The sequence below is a fragment of the Equus przewalskii genome, chromosome 9, assembly GCF_037783145.1.
Source record: "Equus przewalskii isolate Varuska chromosome 9, EquPr2, whole genome shotgun sequence".
Lineage (NCBI taxonomy): Eukaryota > Metazoa > Chordata > Mammalia > Perissodactyla > Equidae > Equus > Equus przewalskii.
The window spans coordinates 9,024,886-9,044,270 of NC_091839.1; the positions used below are offsets into that span (position 1 = coordinate 9,024,886).

A 19,385-nucleotide genomic window follows, 5' to 3' on the forward strand; every position below is an offset into this window, starting at 1 on the left:
TCCAGTGTAGCCTTAGTCAAGGATAGGCAAATAGATCACTGGAACTGAAGAGTCCAGAAACAGGCCCACGCCTGTCTGACAAAGAGAACACTTTGTTATAAATTGGGAGAACAAGAAACTTGTCTAAAACTATTGTTCTGTGAATTGAATACATGTATGGAAAAAAATCTTGATGCCTACTTTACCCCATTGGCTGGATGCACGCACGCACACAAGCACACACACACCCCCTTCATTCATAAGAGTTGAAGAACTAAATCTGAGGAATAAACAATAAAGTTGTAGGGAAAAAATATCTTTATGACATTTGGAGTTGATAGTAATTTCTTAAATGTAAAAAGCATTGAGAAAGAAAATTGATAAATTTGATTACATTGAACGTGAGAGCTTTTATTTGTCAAAAGACACGTAAGTGATTTGCAAGAGGGTGAAAAGGAAACCCACAGTGGGAAAAGATATTTGCAGTGCATATATCTGACAAAGGCCACCTGTCCAGAATATATAAAGAACTTCTCCAAATCAATAAGAAAAAACCAATAGAAAAATGGGGAAAAGACATGAACTGCACACAAGAGGGATATCCAGATGACCCAAAAACGTGAGAAGGTGCTCACCCTGGTGAGTTATCAGGGAAATGAAAGTTAAAATCGCAGTGTAATAGCCCCACACACCTAGCTAAATGGCTAAAGATCTTAAAACACGAGTTGTTACAGCTAGACCGTGGAGCAGTTGTGTTGCTGGCAATATAACTTTGTACTACTTAGGGAGACTTGCTGTGTCCACTAAGGCTGAGCATCCAGATACCCAATGACACAAAAGTTCCACTTCTAGATATTTGCCGAGCAGAAGTGCATACATTTGTTCACCAGGACTTGAGCAGGGATGTTCATGGCAGCATAATGGATGGAAAATGGTGGTATATTCACTAATCTCTGTTGGCAGAGGTTGCAATAGTGGCTGCCACTCTGGGAGGAGGACTAATGATGGAGAGGTTACGAGGCTTGTGAGTGTTTTTCCATTTCTTAATCTGAGTGAAGGTGAGAGTTTACTGGGTCTGTATAATTGTGATTTGTGCACTTTTCTGTATATTATATGTCAATAAAATAATTATTAAAACAAGATGTACAATGTCATGTTTTGATATACATATATATTGTGAAATGATTACAAGTTAACATGTTTATCATCTCATTTGGTTACCATTTCGTTTGTGTGTGTGTTTGTGGTGGGAATATTTTAGATCACTCTTAGCCAGTTTATACAGTACAGAATTGTAACTGCAGTCATCATGCTGTCCCTTAGATCCCTAGAACTTATTTGTCTTATAACTGAAAGTTTATATTTCTTGACAGGCGTCTCCCCATTTCCCCCAGCCTCTGGCAACCACCATTGTACTCTCTCTTTCAATGAGTTTGACTTTTTTAGATACCAGGTATAAGTGAGATCATACAGTGTTTGTCTTTCTCTGTGTTACTTATTTCACTTAGCATAATGCTGTAAAGTTTGATTCATGTCAGAAATTACAGAATTTCGTTTTTGAAGGCTGAATGATGTTCCGTTGTGTATAGAGACATTTTCTGTATCCATTCTGTGTCAGTTGCCAGACACTTAGGTTGTTTCTATGTCTTGGCTGTTGTGAATAATGCTGCAGCGAACAGGGGGGTGCAGATATCTCTGAGATAATGGTTTCCTTCAGATACATACCCAGAAGTAGGATTGATGGATCATATGGTAATTCTATTGTTAATTTATTGAGGAACTTCCATACTGTTTCCGATAATGGCAGTATCAATTTACGTTCTCACTAATAGTGCACAAGGGTTCCCTTTTCTCCACATGCTAACCAACACTGATCCCTTGTCTTTTTGATAATAGCTATCCTAAGAAGTGTGAGGTAATATCGTGGTTTTAATGTGCATTTCCCTGATGGTTGGTGATATTGAGCATGTTTTCGTGTACCCATTGGCCATTTGTATGTATTCGTTGGAAAAATGTGTATTCAGGTCCTTTGCCTGTTTTTCAATCAGAATTTTTTTCAGTGTTGAGTTGTGTGAGTCCCTTATGTAATTTAGAGATTACCCCTTATTAGATATATGGTTTGCAGACATTTTCTCCCATTCTGTAGGGTATGTTTTCATTTGTTGATTGTTTGCCATGGAGAAGGTTTTTAGTGTGAGGTAGCTTCTCTTTACTTTCAGCTTTTGTTGCCTGTTCTTTTGATGTCATATCCAAAAAAATCATTGCCAAAGCCAATGTTTAGGATCTTTTTTCCTATATTTTCTTCTAGAAATTTTACACTTTCAGATCTTAAATTCAAGTCATCTAGGGGCTGGCCCCGTGGCCGAGTGGTTAAGTTCGCGCGCTCCGCTGCAGGCGGCCCAGTGTTTCGTTGGTTCAAATCCTGGGGGCGGACATGGCACTGCTCATCAGACCACGCTGAGGCAGCGTCTCACATGCCACAACTAGAAGGACGCACAACGAAGAATGTACAATTATGTACCGAGGGGCTTTGGGGAGAAAAAGGAAAAAATAAAATCTTTAAAAGAAAAAAAATAATGCAAGTCATCTATTTCAAGTTACTTTTTGTGAGTAGAATAAGAAAAGCATCCAATTTCATTCAATCGCTTGCATGTGAATATCCAGTTTTCTAAACACTGTTTATTGAAGAGACTATCCTTTCCCCATTGTGTATTCTTGGCACCCTTGTCAAATATAGTTGACTAGTACATGCATGGGTTTATTTCTAGGCTCTTGGTTCCAGTCCATTGGTGTATGTGTCTGTTTTCATGTCAGTGCCATACTGTTTTGATTACTATCAGTGTGAGGTATTAGTTTGAAATCTGGAAGTGTGGTGCTTGGTTATTCTGTCTCAAGATTGCTTTAGATACTTGGGCTCATCTGTGATTCCATATGAATTTTAGGATTTTTCTATTTCTGTGGAAAATGCTATTGGAATTTTAATAGGGAGTACGTTGAATCTTACATTGCTCTCGCTATTGTGGACATTTTTTTTTTAATTTTATTTTTCCTCTTTCACCCCAAAGCCCCCCGGTACATAGTTGTATATTTTTAGTTGTGGGTCCTTCCAGCTGTGGCATGTGGGATGCCATCTGAGCATGGCTTGATGAGCGGTGCCATGTCTGTGCCCAGGATCCAAACCCACGAAACTCTGGGCTGCTGAAGTGGAGCGCGCGAACTTAACCATTCGGCTGCGGGGCCAGCCCCTATTCTGGACATTTTAACAATAGTAATTCCAACCCATGAACATAAGATATCTTCCCGTTTATTTGTCTTCTTCAATTGCTTTCCTCAGTATCTTATACTTTTCATTGTATAAATCTTTCACTTCCTAGGTTAAATTTGTTCCTAAGTATTGTATTGTTTTTGATGACATTGTACTGGGATTGTTTGCTTTATTTCTTTTTCAGATAGTTCATTGTTAGTGTATAGAAACACAACTGATTTTTGTATATTGATTTTGTATCCTGCAACTTAAGTCATTTATTAGTTCTAACAGTTTTTTTGGTAGACTCCAGGGTTCATTATGATGTGGCCAAGTTGGGGTCAAAAGACTGCATGCACGAGACTGCCTTTCCCAACACTGTATTTAGGGATTCTCAGAATATTTATACTAGAGGCAAATTAAGAGAATGTGTGAAACCATTATTCTTTACAACTTGTCTATAAAATTCTTCCAGGACCAATCAATTATTATTAAATTTCAGTAAGTTTAGACCACAGAAAACCTTGTTATTCTAGCAGGTGTGGGAGATATTGTACGTATCTTAAGTGTCGTGGTGGTTTTCCACAGTTTGCAGCCTGTGTGTCATTGGGCCAGATATTTATCCGGCCTGGGGGAACTTTGTAAATGGTGATAACATAGCTACAGTATAGTGCTGTTGTTAGAAGTAAATGAGTTTGTTCTTGTAGAAATCTTAGGAAACGATTTGGCATATATTCTGTGTTCAGTAAACATTAGCCACTGTTTCTAATATTACCATTATTTGTGGTGGTGTTAGTGGACTCTTATGAGATTGTGAAATAAGAAATATCTGCTGTCGGTTCCTGACACAGGGCTTCTAAAAGCCTTCTAATCTCCTAAGTAGTAAGAGCACTAGGACCATCTTTTGTTCCATTGAGCCACTCTGGGTGGGCTCCTGGATGGCTGTTGGATGGGGACTTATTACTAGACAGACCAAGCCATGATTAGAAGCTTGGAATTTTCAGTCCCACCCCCGCACCACCACTTCTGTCGAGAGGGGAGATGGTCTGGCAATGGAGTGAGTAATTGATCATGTATGGTGAGGAAGCCTCCATAAAATCCCAGTAGTAGGGATTTGGACAGCTTCCAGGTTGGCAAACACACTCATGTACAGGGGTGGGGGTTGACGCACCCCTAACTTCACAGGGACAGAAGCTGCTGTCCTTGGTACCCTCCCAGACCTCATCCTATGTATCCCTTCATGTGGCTGTTCATCTGTATCCTTTACCATAACCTTTAATAAACTAGTAAACATAAGTGTTGCCCTGAGTCCTCTAGCAAATTAATTGAACCTGAGGTCATGGAAACATCCAATTTGTAGCCAAATCAACAGAAGTTATGGGTAACCTGGAACCCACTACTTGCCATTGGCATCTGAAGTAGGGTAGGAGCAGTCCCGTGGGACTGAGCCCTTTACCTATGGCATCTGGCACTGTCTCCAGGTGGGACACACAGCTGCTGTGGCAGAGAATTGCTTGCTGTGGGGAAACCCTCCACACATTTGGTGACGAGAAGTGTTGTGAGTGTTCTATGTGGGAAGTACAGGAGGCACCCGGGAGAGACACAGGAGAGAGAACTGGGCTTTTCCCTACTCAGGGGGAGACTGACCTGAGGTTTTTCCTTATATAAGACTCTGGATTGAATGAATTTAGAAAAGTTTTGTGTAACTACTTATCTGTTTTTGAATTTGAATTAATTCTGGACACACTGCTTGAATGTAAAAAACATGAGGACATCTTCATTTGGCTCTTAAGGTGAATCAAACACTTACTCCTTGAATGAAATTTAGATTTATACATTTAGAAAGTGTAAAAATGTTTTACATACTCAGTAATTTACTTTCTTTGCAATTCAAAATTGATTAGAAATTTACATAAAGATACCCATTTTGCAATTTTCCTGTACTACTTAATATAAGAAGTTTTAAACATATACAAAAGTTGTTATAACAGTACATGAAATATATTAATATATTTCTATAGTAGCTTTCTACTTCCTGTATATTTGCAATAGAATTTGAGAGTCATACAAATCGTGACATTGCATCTCCTAAAAAAGACAATTTCCTTCCTACCCAAAGTGACAATCACACATAAAATCAATAGTAACTACATATTCCAGTGTCAACCCATGTTCAGATTTTTTCAATTTTCCCAGGGATGTCTTTTATAACTACTTATTTTCAAAATAGTCTCCAGTCAAAGTTTATGCATTTGATTATTATGACTAATTGTTTTGAAACTAGCTGGCAAACTTTGGACCACAGACCGAATGCAACTGCCACCTGTTTTTGTAAAGTCCTATTGCATCACTGTGTACTCATTTGTTTACGTGTTATCTGTGGCTGCTTTCTTGGTACCATAGAAGAGTTGAGTGGCTGTCACAGAGACCATATGGCCCACAAAACCTACAATATTTACTATTTACAGTCTTCACCTATCCAGAAAAAGTTTGCCACCTCTTCATTTAAAAATCTCTGCAGGGGCTGGCCCAGTGGCATAGCAGTTAAGTTTGCACGCTCCACTTTGACGGCCCTGGGTTTGCCGGGTGGGATCCTGTGCGTGGACCTAGGCACCTCTCAAGCCATGCTGTGGCATGTGTCCCACCTACAAAATAGAGGAAGATGGGCACAGATATTACCTTAGGGCCAATCTTCCTCAGCAAAAAGAGGAGGATTGGCAGCGGATGTTAGCTCAGGGCTAATCTTCCTCAGAAAAATCCTCTGCTGTTTTTTCAAGACTTTGGTTTTTTGAAGAGTGCAGGAAAGTTGTCTCATCGAATGCCACACATTCTTTGATTTTATTTTTATCTTATTTTTCACAGTTCCAGTAAATGTAAAGTTTAAAGGAAGAGGTTTTATTGGGTTCTAATTGAGAAAGTTTTACTTCATCAGTAATGTTGTATACATTAAAAGTCATATAATGTTGGGTTTTCCCAGTATTAAAGATACTTAATGTTATCACTTGGTTATAGTGGTGACTGCTAGATGTCAACAGTGTAGAGATCTATTTTAGTTCTTAATCTGTGTGACAATATTTTGTCACCTTCTTTTCAAACTTTATAATCTCATGTAATCATGCTGAAGTAATAGCAAATTAAAATTGAAATTAAGGCCTATTCAGAAAAGAATGAAAAAGGAAAGAATGAAAAGCCTGTATGTCAGAACAGTGGGATATTGCCAATCCTCTACTCCTTGCAAATTCAATGCGTCCAGGAAACCAAGAATGAATGATAGCACTTTGCTTCTGTTCAGCACTCTATTCCCAGCCCCTGTTCAATGTACGTTACTTTGCAGGCTTTGATGAAGTTGATAAATATTGAATAGGCATTCGATATACAAAGCTAGAAAAACAACAAACCCTAAGCCAATTTAAGGCAACAATTGATACAAATGAAGAATTAGACCTTAATGATTAGTAATCAAAATAGTGCTTTGTCAAACTTTTTTGTCCCCCCCCCCCCTTTTCACAGGGTAAAGGGAAAGAAAATCTAGAAGTACATTTTAATAATATGGAAGTGAAACAGTAATCTTCTCAAAGGTGTGCTGTCTTCTCCAAGACCGTGCAGGCTTGACGATTTGCTACAAGGACTCATGGGCATTCAGCAGATTCAGAAGAGCTGCTCTACTCAAGTTTAAGGTTTATTAGAGTGAATGACACAGATTAAAGGGAAAAGTCACATGAGCAATGTCTAGGAGGTGGCCGGCACAGGCTTCCAGGTGTCCCCTCTTGTTAGAATTACGTGGGAACATGCTTAATCCTTCCAGTAATTATTTGTGACAACACGTACATGGCGCAAAATACAGAAGCTCATCTGAACCTTGTGTCCATGATTTTCACTGGGGGTCTTGTAGGCATGCAGTGTCCACCTGACTGAATTCAGCTACCCATCCCCAGGCCCTCAGAGGTCAAAATGATGTGGCTGGCTGAGGGCCTTGGGCTACAGAAACAGGCGTTCACCATAATTTGCATTGTTAGCATTAACTGTCTGGTCAAACCAGTAGAGCATGTCGAGGCACATAGTCCAAGGACTCAGGTCATCTCCCAGAGCCAGCCAAGGGCCATTCCTCCTCAACTCAGCCCTTCCTTGGATGCACAATGAGTGCCATGTGGCTGCTGAGTTAGCTCTTTATTGTCCAGTTAGGCAGTTTTCAGCATTCTGGTTCAGATGACCTGACTGCTTAAATACATTATACAGTGTCCATGTAAGAAATGAGAGATACGGAGATAATATTAGGACACAGAAACTGTTTCAGAAATACTGTCAGTAGGAAAATCAGGTTACAAAACGATATGTATAATGATAGTATTTGCAAAAGACTTGGATATTTCAATATAGAATTACAGACCATTGGTCTTAAGTAGGCAGAAAAAGTCTGGAGTGTTATATACCCATATGTTAACAGTGCTTCTCTTGGGTTTTGATCTTGCTGGAAGTTTTTTGTTTAAATATAATTTTTTGTTCAGTGGCCATGCCTCAATTGAAATATGTATATATGTGAGTGCTTTTTATGATTTAAGAGGAAGCTATTTTTATGTTTTAAGTGAAAAGTTCATTTATTGAAACCATCTCTGCTTGGTCTTAGACAGATACACTAAATGGAGATTGTTTTACTGGATTCCTGTTGTTTCCTTCAGTTTCTCAGTACCTAAACGTCCTCTGGGATTTCCATGTATGGTCACGCGTGCTGGATTTCTGTCTAAAATGGGGAGGGCCCTGAGTAGGGTCTAATACATATTGTTGGTGGTCTCACTGCCACATCCTTTTGCAGGTCTTCTTTACAGAAATATTTCCCACCATGTTAGTCGTGATATACGCCAGACAGCTGCTGAATTATCTTGTCCCATTAGTCTCACTTTCCATCTAACATCATTCGAATAAAAACTAAGTATAGCTGTACAGCATAAATTCCTTCCCTGCACCCCCATCTCATCAGCGGAGCTTAATTTAATCGTGCTCTGATCAGGGCAGCTGTAGTTAGAGTGACATCATGACCTTATCAAATCCCAAGTCACCTCACCTGAAGCTTGCTCGGGGCCCTTAAGCCTTCAGACTTACTGAGACGTTACCTTACTGCCTCACAAGGCACTTTAAAGTCGCAACTATGTCATTTTAGTCCTTATATCCCCTCAAATACTATGATTGCAGGATCTGGCCTACGGTAGGCACTTAGTAAAGGTCTGGTTGTTTTACCCCAAATTCTACTTCTAGCAATCAACTTAAGGAAATATCTATAGAAATTCACAAAATTAATGCATAAGGATGTTCAACAGATGTTTTTGATAACCAAAACTTAGAAACAAAGATCTAACAGTAGGCAATAGGTTAATAAATTTGCCTCTGCCATGTGATGACAAATATACCATTGTTAATTATAGTGATTTTGCTCTGGATTAACTGATGAAGAATTGCTGAGTCAGGAAAAGAGGCTTAAAATAAGTATACATGATTTGGAAATGGTGTGTTGTTGAAATTGAGAAAATAGGATCTGTCATCAGGTTTTTAAAATATGAAACGAGGTCATAGTGTTCATGACTTCTTAGTGCCTTGTTTTTGTCATCTATTAAAACATAGAATATGAACATCACCTACTAAATATGAATGTTGTGGAGAAGATTATAAGAAATGTAATAGTATTTTATACTACTCTATTAATATGTTAGCTATTTTTGCTTGTGTGAAGAACATTACATAACCCCCAATTGATTACTATAAATGAAACTTAATACTATTTTTTCTTAATATTGGTATTTATTATAATAAAATTCATGTTTCTCATGCTTGCTATTTCTTATAACACTCACCCAAAGGAAAAAAAAATCAGGAGCTAGGTTTGAGAATGCATTTATTTATTCTTAAAAAAAAATCCCAAAAATTCAGCAAATTCGTTTCTAGGAAAGATGAGGAGGAAATTTTCCCTTCCCCTAACTTCATTAGCAGGAAAGAAACATTTATGAATCATAAATGGTCAAACAATCTGATCTGATCAAGTGTCAACTTGAGAACATTAACAAGAGGCTGAATACCCTTATGATGTAGAATAAGAAGATGTGTGTAAATATAATTGTGACTTATTCTCTATTCTTTCCCTATATACTGTTCCTGGAAATTTATTTGGAGCACACCTAAAAACCAGAGATTATTGTAAAGTTTTGTAACATGAACCATACATATCTTTTTAAAACTTGTATTCTGAAAAACTATGACACATTTTTATCTTATTTGATAATTTGGTGCCCTGTTAATTAAATTAATGATATTTCTACCCTTTAAAATGTATACGTATGGAAGGTATTTCAAACAAGAAGTTGATTCTCACCTCCTTTCTCTAGTCACATACAGAGATATATGATGAAATCCATGGACTCCTTTTGCAGACCCAGCATAATTCTTGGCTTTTTTTTCTCCTTATATGTTAAATTAGTATGATTTCACTCTGCACAAACAAAAAATAAACATACATTCAAAGGAAAAAGTGGAAAAAAATATTAAGTTTGTCATGATGGAGGGAATGTTTAACTTTATTTTTCATAAATTCCTTACAATATTGAATTTTTGCCATACTTACATGAATTGCATCACCAGAAAATATATTGTAAAGTTATATCAATGATATTTGAAGAAGTCATAGAGGAAAAAACGTTATAGACGAGGTTGGTTGTTCCAGCAATTAGGAAAACTGAATCTTATGTCTGGCATGGCAAATCAGTAGAACTGAAACATGTTATACCTACAATCCTTGATACTCTAAATCTCCACAAAACAATTACTTCCACTGCAAGATTTTACCAAGAATAAACACAATCCAGGTAAGTGGTATTTGCATATTGAATCAGAGAGGAAATGAAAAGTAGAACAGTGTTTGGTATCCATAGTTGCTCAATAAATGTAGTCACGCTCCTCCTCTACTTCAGGACGTATACAAATACATGAAATATTATCTTGTGTACAGTCCTTCCAAAATGGCATACAAAACTATAATATTAAATGGGACTTAATACAATTTAAACTTTTTTGAATATTCCTGTTTATAAATATTATTAGTATATATTTTCCTTCTTATGCCTCACTAAATGAAATAGAGGAAATGAGGGAGAAAGGAAAGAAATTTCTATAATCATCAAGTTCTTAAGGTAATATTTTTAATGTGAATGACCAGCTCAGACTGACCTCAAGCTCCATAAGTTCCGATCTGATTGGCTCAATACTTCAAAGAAGGGTTGACTGAGTACTCGCCAAGATGATGTTGCCAGAGTTCCCTTCACTCAGGCTCTTTTCTCTGAGGGTCTCTTGTGGACTGAATGCTTCTGTCCCCCAAAATTCATACGTTGAAACCCTCCCCTCTATTGTGATGGTATTAGGAGGTGGGGTCTTTGGGAAGCAATTAGGATTCGATGAGATCCTGAGGATGGAGCCCCCGTGAATGGGATTAGCGTCCTTGTAAGAGCGCCCGGAGAGCTTGCTGTCACTCCTCCATGTGCGCGTACAATGAGGAGTCAGCAGTCTGCAGCCTGGAAGAGGGCTCTCACGAGAAGCCCAGCGTGCTGAGCACTCTGGTCTTGGCCTGTGCCACCTCCAGGCCTGTGAGGGATAGATTTCCGTTGTTTGTAAGCCACTCAGCCTATGAGATTCCGTTACGACAGCCCGAACCAAGACGTGAAATCCTACCGAGCAAAGTTAATATTTATTCCTCATGATTCTCTGGAGAAGAATGAAAAAATCCTGAATACTGCCAGTGTTATTAATAACAGAAATTTGAGTGTGAGTGCATGTTTTGGCTTGTGTTGGGTGCGGAGGGTCTCCTTTCACAATTATGAAAGTACAGAAGTTTATTAAATACCGAACTTCCCATAGATCAGCCTTTGGGTCTCCTCTTGGGTCTAGATTGACTTCCGGTGTTCCCTTGATGTTCTTCTCTTTAAATTCCTGTGATTCAGGCCATTTTGCTCTCCCTCATCGCTGGCACATCAGTAACTGGAACCCTGAGGGTTGTCTCTTTGTTTTGATTCTAGTTTCTTTTGCATTGCAGAAGCTCTTTAGTCTGATGAATTCCCACTTGTTTATTTTTTGTTTTGTTTCCCTTGTCTGAGAGGACATAGTATTTGAAAAGATCCTTTTTAGTTGGATGTCAAAGAGAGTACTACCGATATTATGTTCCAGGAGTTTTACAGTTTCAGGAAGTAGAATACCCGTATTGTTTTTTATTGTACAGGTGTATTATGAATGATTAGGCTCTCCTTTATGTTTTCATTTCCAAATTGTGAGATAATATTAATTTTAATAATGAAATTACTAAAGAATATTTCAAGTTGCTTCCTCCTTTCTCCTGTATTGTAAGGCCTAAAATTCCATGTGTTGTCAATGTCTTTGAGCATCACAGGGTCCCAAAGCCCTAACCATGAGTTCCTCTGCTCTAATCAGATATGTCCCTTCCCCCACTAGGAAAGCTCCCAACCAGCTAGTTCCCGTGTCAGCCAGACCAGCTGCACCCCACTGGGTCCTCGGCCTAATGGGCTTCAGCTCCCTGCCAGCCCACAAAATTATTCAAGCAAGCCAATCACATCTTCCCATGGAAATCAGAGGGCACCTTGTCCTCTTGTTAGCACAAAGCCTGCCTCCCACAGCCCCTGCCGGTTTACTCTGCCCCCAAGTGCGACCACCCTGTGGCATGTGGTGTCCTCCTCCCCCAGGATGTAAGGTTGTGTGACTAATAAACTGCTGTCCATCTGATTTATCCAGTGTCTGGATGTGGTGTGTTCAGGCATCTCCAGAACCTAGGGTGGGAGTCCCTCTGTCACCAGGAGAGTGAAGAGGATGCCAACAAAACACCTCACTACCCATTTGTATTGCCATTTCGTGAGCTTTCTGTGTCCACACTGCATAGGATCCTTACAGAACTCAAACATGAAATAGAGATGTTAGATTCTGTTCAGAACCTAGTTTTTATGTGTCTGAAGTTGAGCTACCCAGGAGTATCTTAGGAATATGTCTGTGAAGGAAATTTCATTTTGCTGAGTCTGCAAACCTAAGACGAATATTATTACACTATTGCCCTATCATAAGACAGATGAGGCTGAAATTCCAGGTATAGAATCCTCATTAAACTAGACCCAAAAGGAAAAAGACTGAGATGATTTTCTGGGTTGGGAGAAAGTGGAGCATTAGAGTAAGAAGAACTGAGAGTCAAAATGAGTTGAGGTGGTTGAGGAAACAGACGCTCATACACTGGCGTGAAAATGTAAAATGGTGTGGTCATGCTACGGAGAAACCTGTCAACACCACAAGTTAAAATTCACAGAGCGAATCCACGTTTGAGAACTTACCTTACGTATAAACCTATAAACAAGCAAACTGATAGTTGTGTTGGGATATTAATTAGAGCATTGCTTTTAAGAAAACATAGGACATTCCTTAACATACCTTATTAGAAAACTTGTTTCTTACACTAGGGTACAGCCATTTGGCCTCAGGCAGCTGTTGGAAATGATGACACTCCCATGTGCTGATTTAGAAACACTTGTGTGTGAAGAAAAAGAAATACATACATATATGCGTGTATAACATATAAATGTATTTGAAATTATATATGCATATAATATACACATATATTGATACTTACATTTCTGTGTATTGTGTGTGTGTATATACATATATATATATGTATGTATGTACAGCAAGTGCATATTTGTATGTGAAAATAACTTCTCCAGAAGGACACACACCGACACCAACATGTTGTTGACTCTGAGCTGAGCTACTGTATGACTGGGATACGTGTCAGGAATGGTTGCTTATCTTTCTATTTAAACATTTTAATGCCTTTTGAATTGTTATGCATTACATATTTCAAATAGGTAATAGTGGTGATAACTGAAATATGGGCATCCTTTGATGACTAACTGTAGACTTCCCATTTGCTCAGCATTCTCATGAATCTAAACACATATGGACCAATGCTGATTCTTCTGATAGCACCTTCTTCTCCGATTTTAAGCTGTGGCCACAATTTATCTTACTATCCAGATGCTTAAGAAGCAGAATATTTTTCAAAGGAATCTCATAGCCAGGAATACAAATTAAAGATGTTTCTCAATTTCTGGCTTCTATGCAGTCAAGCCCACTCCAAATACAATACAACAGAGAGGGATGAAAAAATTTGCTGTAGCAAAAAGCAGTCTCAGGGCCTGCCCTGTGGCCGAGTGGTTAAGTTCATGTGCTCTACTTCAGTGGCCAGGGTTTCACCGGTTCGGATCCTGGTCGCAGACCTAGCACCACTCATGAAGCCATGCTGAGGCAGCGTCCCACATAGCAGAGCTAGAAGGACTTACAGCTAGAATATACAACTATGTACTGGGGGCATCGGGGAGAAGAAGAAGAAAAAATGAAGATTGGTCACAGATGTTGGCTCAGGTACGAATCTTTAAAAAAAAAAAAATCTGTCTCTGGTGGGCATGATATTGTGAAAAAAAGTAATTTTTTTCTAATTTTCAAACACCTCCTACAGTCTGTGATCTTAAAAAGGAGCCAAATTTGCTCTCTCCTTTTCTTCAATAAGACATTGTACAGTAGAGTCTCACTTCATCCAGCTTGTCTCACCTGGAAACATGGGTTTGCCACTAAACAGTCTAACTTTGTGCAGGATATGTACCCTCTTTTGACCTCAGAAGGTTCAACTCTAAAACAGAAATATCATAGTGAGCATCTGTGACATTTCAGATGTAATGAGCATTTTAGGACCAAGATGCACACATACCAGAACATGTGGGCACATGCACACACCCACACATAGACACACAAATATAGAATATGGATAGGGTGTGAACCCATGTTCAGGAGCTCACGCCCAGGCAAGCTCGAAATGGTCCTTGGGGTCACATTACTATTTTTGTTTCTGCCCAAGGACTGAAGTGGGGGTGGGGGTGGGGTCATCTGCCTGCTGTAAGACACGCCAATAGCCAAGAGGCAAGGGGGTAGGACAGAAAGGGTTTTATTACAGTTTGCTAGCAAGGGGGAAGATGGCTGACTAATGTCCAAAAGAGCCACCTCACGAAGAAAGACTACAGGCCACTTACGTAGGGGGCTGGTCTCTGGCTCAGGGAGGCCTCCATCTCATCTCCAGGTGGGGACAGACATTTGGTCCCAGTTCCCAATAGTCTTTTGTTTTACTGGATATGCATCAGAGACCAGAGCAACGCCCTATACCCTGACTGCTGCCTGACTCTCACCAGGCTCCTACAGTTAACATCTCCCTGGAGCCTGGGTCACCATGGTAATGGTCATGCGAGCTGCTTTTCAGGAATTAGAACCCCTTGTCACTCCAGACTGGTTGAGACCACCAACCCATCAACTGGGCGCCAGCAGATGTCTGATAAGGGACCTTTTGAGGTCAAGAAGCCAAAACCTCCACCCTCAGATCATGCTAACGCCCAGATTGTGTGAGCACGCATGCTGTGAAGAGGCATGGAGTCTGACTGCGCTTGTGTAGACCATCAATAACCTCACCCCTCCTCACCTCCAATCACCTCTCTCCACATTTCAGACCACCTTGGCCCCATCCCATAAATACCCCTGAGTCCCTCTTTTCCAGGAAACAGATTTGAGACTCATTCTCTGGCTCCCTCACATGGATGCCTGGTGAGTAAAACTCTTTCTCTGCTGCGATCTCATACTCTCCAGGTTTGGCTTTCCTAGCAGCAGGCAAAAACGAACCTGCCACAGTAACATCCCCTTCCCGAACCCTCCAGTCCCTCCCAAACGGACGCGCCTCCTCCACCAGGATGCCGCAGGCCACCCCCGGCCTCAGGTGAGCCGCCAGCAGCGCGGAATCTGCGCCTGCGCAGCCCAGTCCGGCCCTCCCAGAAGCCTCCGGGGCCGACTGGCGGCGCTTCCCCGAGACGGTGGCGACCTCGGACCCGCCTCCACGAGCGCAGGGACGTCGCCTCTGGCGCCTTTCCGTCCCGGTGCGCGCCGCGCGTGAGCGGCCCCGCGTGAGGAGGAGATGGGCGCGGGTGGCGCGGGAAGGACGCGGCGGCGCAGTCCGAAGCCCGCGGGACGGGAGCGGGTGAGGGGCCGCGGGGGTCCGAGCGAGGGGGCGCGGCGTCCTGGGTGACGGAGCTGCGGGGGCTGCGGGGCTCTGTGGGGTCGGGTGGCGCGCGCCTCTCGGTCCCCGCCTCCTCTGCCCTCCTCTCAGCCCCACTCGGCTGCCGCGGAGATGTGGCCGCACGTGGGGAACACTGAGCCCGAGGAAAGGTCTAGGTGAGAAGGTGCGGACCCGAAAGGACGGGCGTGCAGATCAGGAATTGTCCCCGCCGCGGGCTCCTGGGGGCATCTGGGTGGAGACTCCAAGAACAGGCTTCCTCCCGGGGACTGTGCCCCCCGGGGCTTCTCGGGGGTCGTGTGCATGGTTGAGAGCGACCGCGTTCCCTGAGCCCCGAGCGCGGGAACTGCCGCGAGTCTGACCCGGATTCCAGGCTCTTCTTCCTTCCGTGTGGCTGCGCGCCGTCACAGGGCCGCGGCCGTGGAGGGTGGGGCGTCGTCCTCCCTCGGTGCTGTGTTTATTCTGGATCGTTCGCCCTTAAGATTTTTGTAGATCGGAAGTATGAAGTTAATGTCATGAGTGCACGTCTAATTACTAGACAGATGCTGAAGTTTTTCGGAACAGGAGTTCGGAACCAGGGGTCCCTAATATTTGTGGGTTTACAGGGACCACAGAGCCCTCGTAGTTGTATAGAGAATTCCTCTATGTTTTGTAAAAATGCATTTTTCTACCATGTATATAACCCAACAGATTTGGATCTGGGTTTTTGATCTGCAAAGATTGTTATACGTTCTGATGGTTTTGTGCAAAATTAATGATCAAGATAATGGGAATGGCTAAGAAAATCACTGCCATCCATGGGGTAGAATATTATGCCGATAATAGAATTTCTGTTCATAAGAGTTAGTCATTGGAAGAAAAAATGGGTATGATCCAATGTTAAGCAGCCTTGATATTGTAGATAATAGTACTTAAGAAAATTGGAAATTATATATGCAGCTCATTTTGAAAAGAGAATTTTATACAAACTTTTTGAAAGGATTGTATCCAAAATGTTGGTTTAATCAGTTATTTAGAGAGGAAAAGAAGGAGTTTAGCCACATTTATCGAGCATCTTCTGTGTACTCAAAACTTTTCTACGTATTTGGTGTACATATTCTCATTAATTTGCAGAGGCAGTATCTGTGTCCATTAATGTTAAAGTGTTTATAGTGCAATGTCTCTTAATTGTATCAGTGTAGTACAGCTAAAGAATATTCAAGAACAGTAAGTAGTATTTGTTTCAATCACATTGATTTTTCATGACAGGCCTAATATCTGCAAAATTTTTTTTTTTTTAAAGATTGACACCTCAGCTAACAACTGTTTGCCAATCTTTTGTTTCCCCCTGCTTTTTCTCCGTCAAATCCCCCCAGTACATAGTTGCATATTTTGGTTGTGGGTCCTTCTAGTTGTGGCACGTGGGACGCCACCTCAGCGTGGCCTGATGAGCGGTGCCATCAGGATTCAAACTGGGGAAACCCTGGGCCACCGAAGCGAAGTGCGTGAACTTAACCACTCAACCGCAGGGCCGGCCCCTCTACAGATTTTTTAAATGAGGAAAATATAGCCTCTTCCCAAAGTGATGTCTATAAATATTTTTAATACTTTCAAATATCTTTATGTTGTATTATGATGGAATGAATGCAGGCTTATTACAAAAAAGTTTTATTTCCTAAGGAATTTATTAAGAAGAAAGCAAGAATGGCGGGTAATCTGTCTAGAGTTAATCTCTTTTAATATTTTAGTGTATATTTTTCCAGTATTTATTTTTCCATTTCCATGTGGCTTTGTTTCGGCAGAATAGAATTGGTCAAATAAAGGAAACAAAGAGTCCAACTAGTAGTTTGAAACAGAAGTCTACTTCAGTCATAGGTTCCTTTATATCTCTGTGTGTAGAGAGAAGAGGAGAGGGCCAGGAATTTGTTTGAAAAGCATTCCAGTAAACCTTTTAGTTCATAGAAATGTTATTTAAAACTTGTTACCTGTACACCATATTACTAAATAAGACACCCTTTCGGAATTGTTAGTTTAGAGATTTAAGGTTTCAGAAAAAAATAAGACTGGGGCCAGCCCCGTGGCGGAGTGGTTAAGTTCGCACTCTCCACTTTGGTGGCCCAGGGTTTCCCCAGTTTGAATCCTGGGCACCGCTCATCAGGCCATGCTGAGGTGGCATCCCACGTGCCACAACTAGAAGGACCCACAACTAAAATATACAACTATGTACTGGGGGGATTTGGGGAGAAAAAGCAGAAAGAAAAACAAGAAGAAAAGAAGATTGGCAACAGTTGTTAGCTCAGGTGCCAATCTTTAAAAAAAGAAAAAAGTAGGACTAATCTCTGATTTCTAGGTGTCTTGCAAGTACAAATACCTCCAAACATAGTTATTATACCAGAAAATAAAGGTTATATTTACAAATCTTTATATAACTCTTCATATTCTGCAGAAAAATAAGATTCATTCTCCAGTTAATGTTTGCAGCTTTATCATGCTGTTCTTGGAACAAGTTTATGATGCTGAACAGAGTTTTTCTTGCTGTCTGTAGCTGCTGGGGACTGAGGAAGGGGACATTTTCTCTTTTCCTGTCCGTTAATCTGTCTCTGTAACTAATGATTTTATTAAGCAGAATTCTGTTTTCTCAAGTGGAGGTCCTGAAATTTTAAAAATTAGAATTATAAGAAAGAAAAAGCCCAAGGAGCACAGTTTCAGTATAATAAAAACAGGAAGCCCCAGAATTAACTTCTTTTTATAATGAAAGATTAAGGCACATGGAATAATTTTCATCTTCAATGATGGTAGCTGATTTCCATTAGTCATCATGATACACATTTTAGTATTTATATGGATTATCTCACTAAGTCTCCAAGGTAGTCATATGTCATAGGTGATACGCTTATCCCTGCTTTGCTGATGAATAGACAGGCGCTGAGATGTTTTTAACTCTCACAGCTCAGAGCTCAATATCACTTCCTGAAAGTCTGAAAACAATGCCTGTTTCTTAATTTCAGCAGGATATCACTTCTTAATTTATGCATCCTTCTTTAAACGTGCCTTCTTCGCCAAGCAATTCTTTTAATATTGTTTTCCATCTATTATACGGCTTAATATTATCCTTATTAATAATGGTATAGTATGTCACAATATAGCAGAGCATAATATATTTGACCTGTTTTCCTACCGTGAGATTTTTCTGTTTTTAAATTTGGACTATCAAAAATCATTCTCTAATGAACATCCTTGTGCGTATATTTTGAAACCTGCTATGTTATTTCCTTTAAAAATTTTGTAGAAGTGGTGTTTTGCCGTCAAAAATCATATCTTAATTGTCTACAATATGCTAGGCCTGGAAAGTGTAATATTTGGAGTAATATAATCACTAAAAAGACATAATTGCTTCCTTCAAAGCACTTGTAATCTATAAAGGACGTTAAAATCGGCATAGGAGTAATTGTAAGGTAGCATGTGATAAAGGCCACTGGAGAGATTTAGCTGGCTTGCCTTGTGAGTTCACAGAAATGAGACATCAGTGTGACTGAGTGACAGTCGGGATATGAAGAAATTATACTGAGCGCATGGGATCTGTGTGGCAATAAATAGATTTTATACTATAATCTTTACATCTTGTAAATTTCATCAGTGATGTTGGGTGTATAATAGATTTCATCAGTGATATTAGATGCACGGCAGAATTAATAGATAAGATAATTCAGCAGCTGTCTGAAGGATATCACGACAAAACTGACAGGTTTAGAAACAATTCTGTCAAAAGCTCTGAAATAAAGCTGCATGGAGACTGTCATCAATTTACAAAAGAGATTACTCAGGGACAGTTCCCCAATTTTTTGTAGATAGAATTCCAGCATACCAACATGAGAAGAAATGATAAAGTGAGTTGAGGTATTGGGATCCAGAGGAAACAAAATATAAGCCATTTAGAAAAACAGTCTGAATTTAAAGCACAAAGAACTTGATGGAAGTCTCCAACTTAATGAATTAAAAACACACATATTTCAAGTTGCTGTGTCAACTGTTACAATGATTATGAAG

General features: G+C 40.3%; 1 protein-coding gene across 1 annotated transcript in view; it reads left to right on the forward strand.

Annotated features, from left to right (window-relative positions):
* The window catches only part of LOC103552493 (zinc finger protein 30-like), a 66,584-nt gene that overhangs the window by 32,801 nt on the left and 14,398 nt on the right, over positions 1-19,385 (forward strand). Inside the window, exons 6-10 of the mRNA XM_070559516.1 lie at positions 10,906-11,023; positions 11,705-11,955; positions 14,584-14,697; positions 14,939-15,222; positions 15,258-15,323. Coding sequence (XP_070415617.1) covers positions 10,906-11,023; positions 11,705-11,955; positions 14,584-14,697; positions 14,939-15,222; positions 15,258-15,323 — 833 coding nt within the window. The remainder of the gene's footprint in view (positions 1-10,905; positions 11,024-11,704; positions 11,956-14,583; positions 14,698-14,938; positions 15,223-15,257; positions 15,324-19,385) is intronic.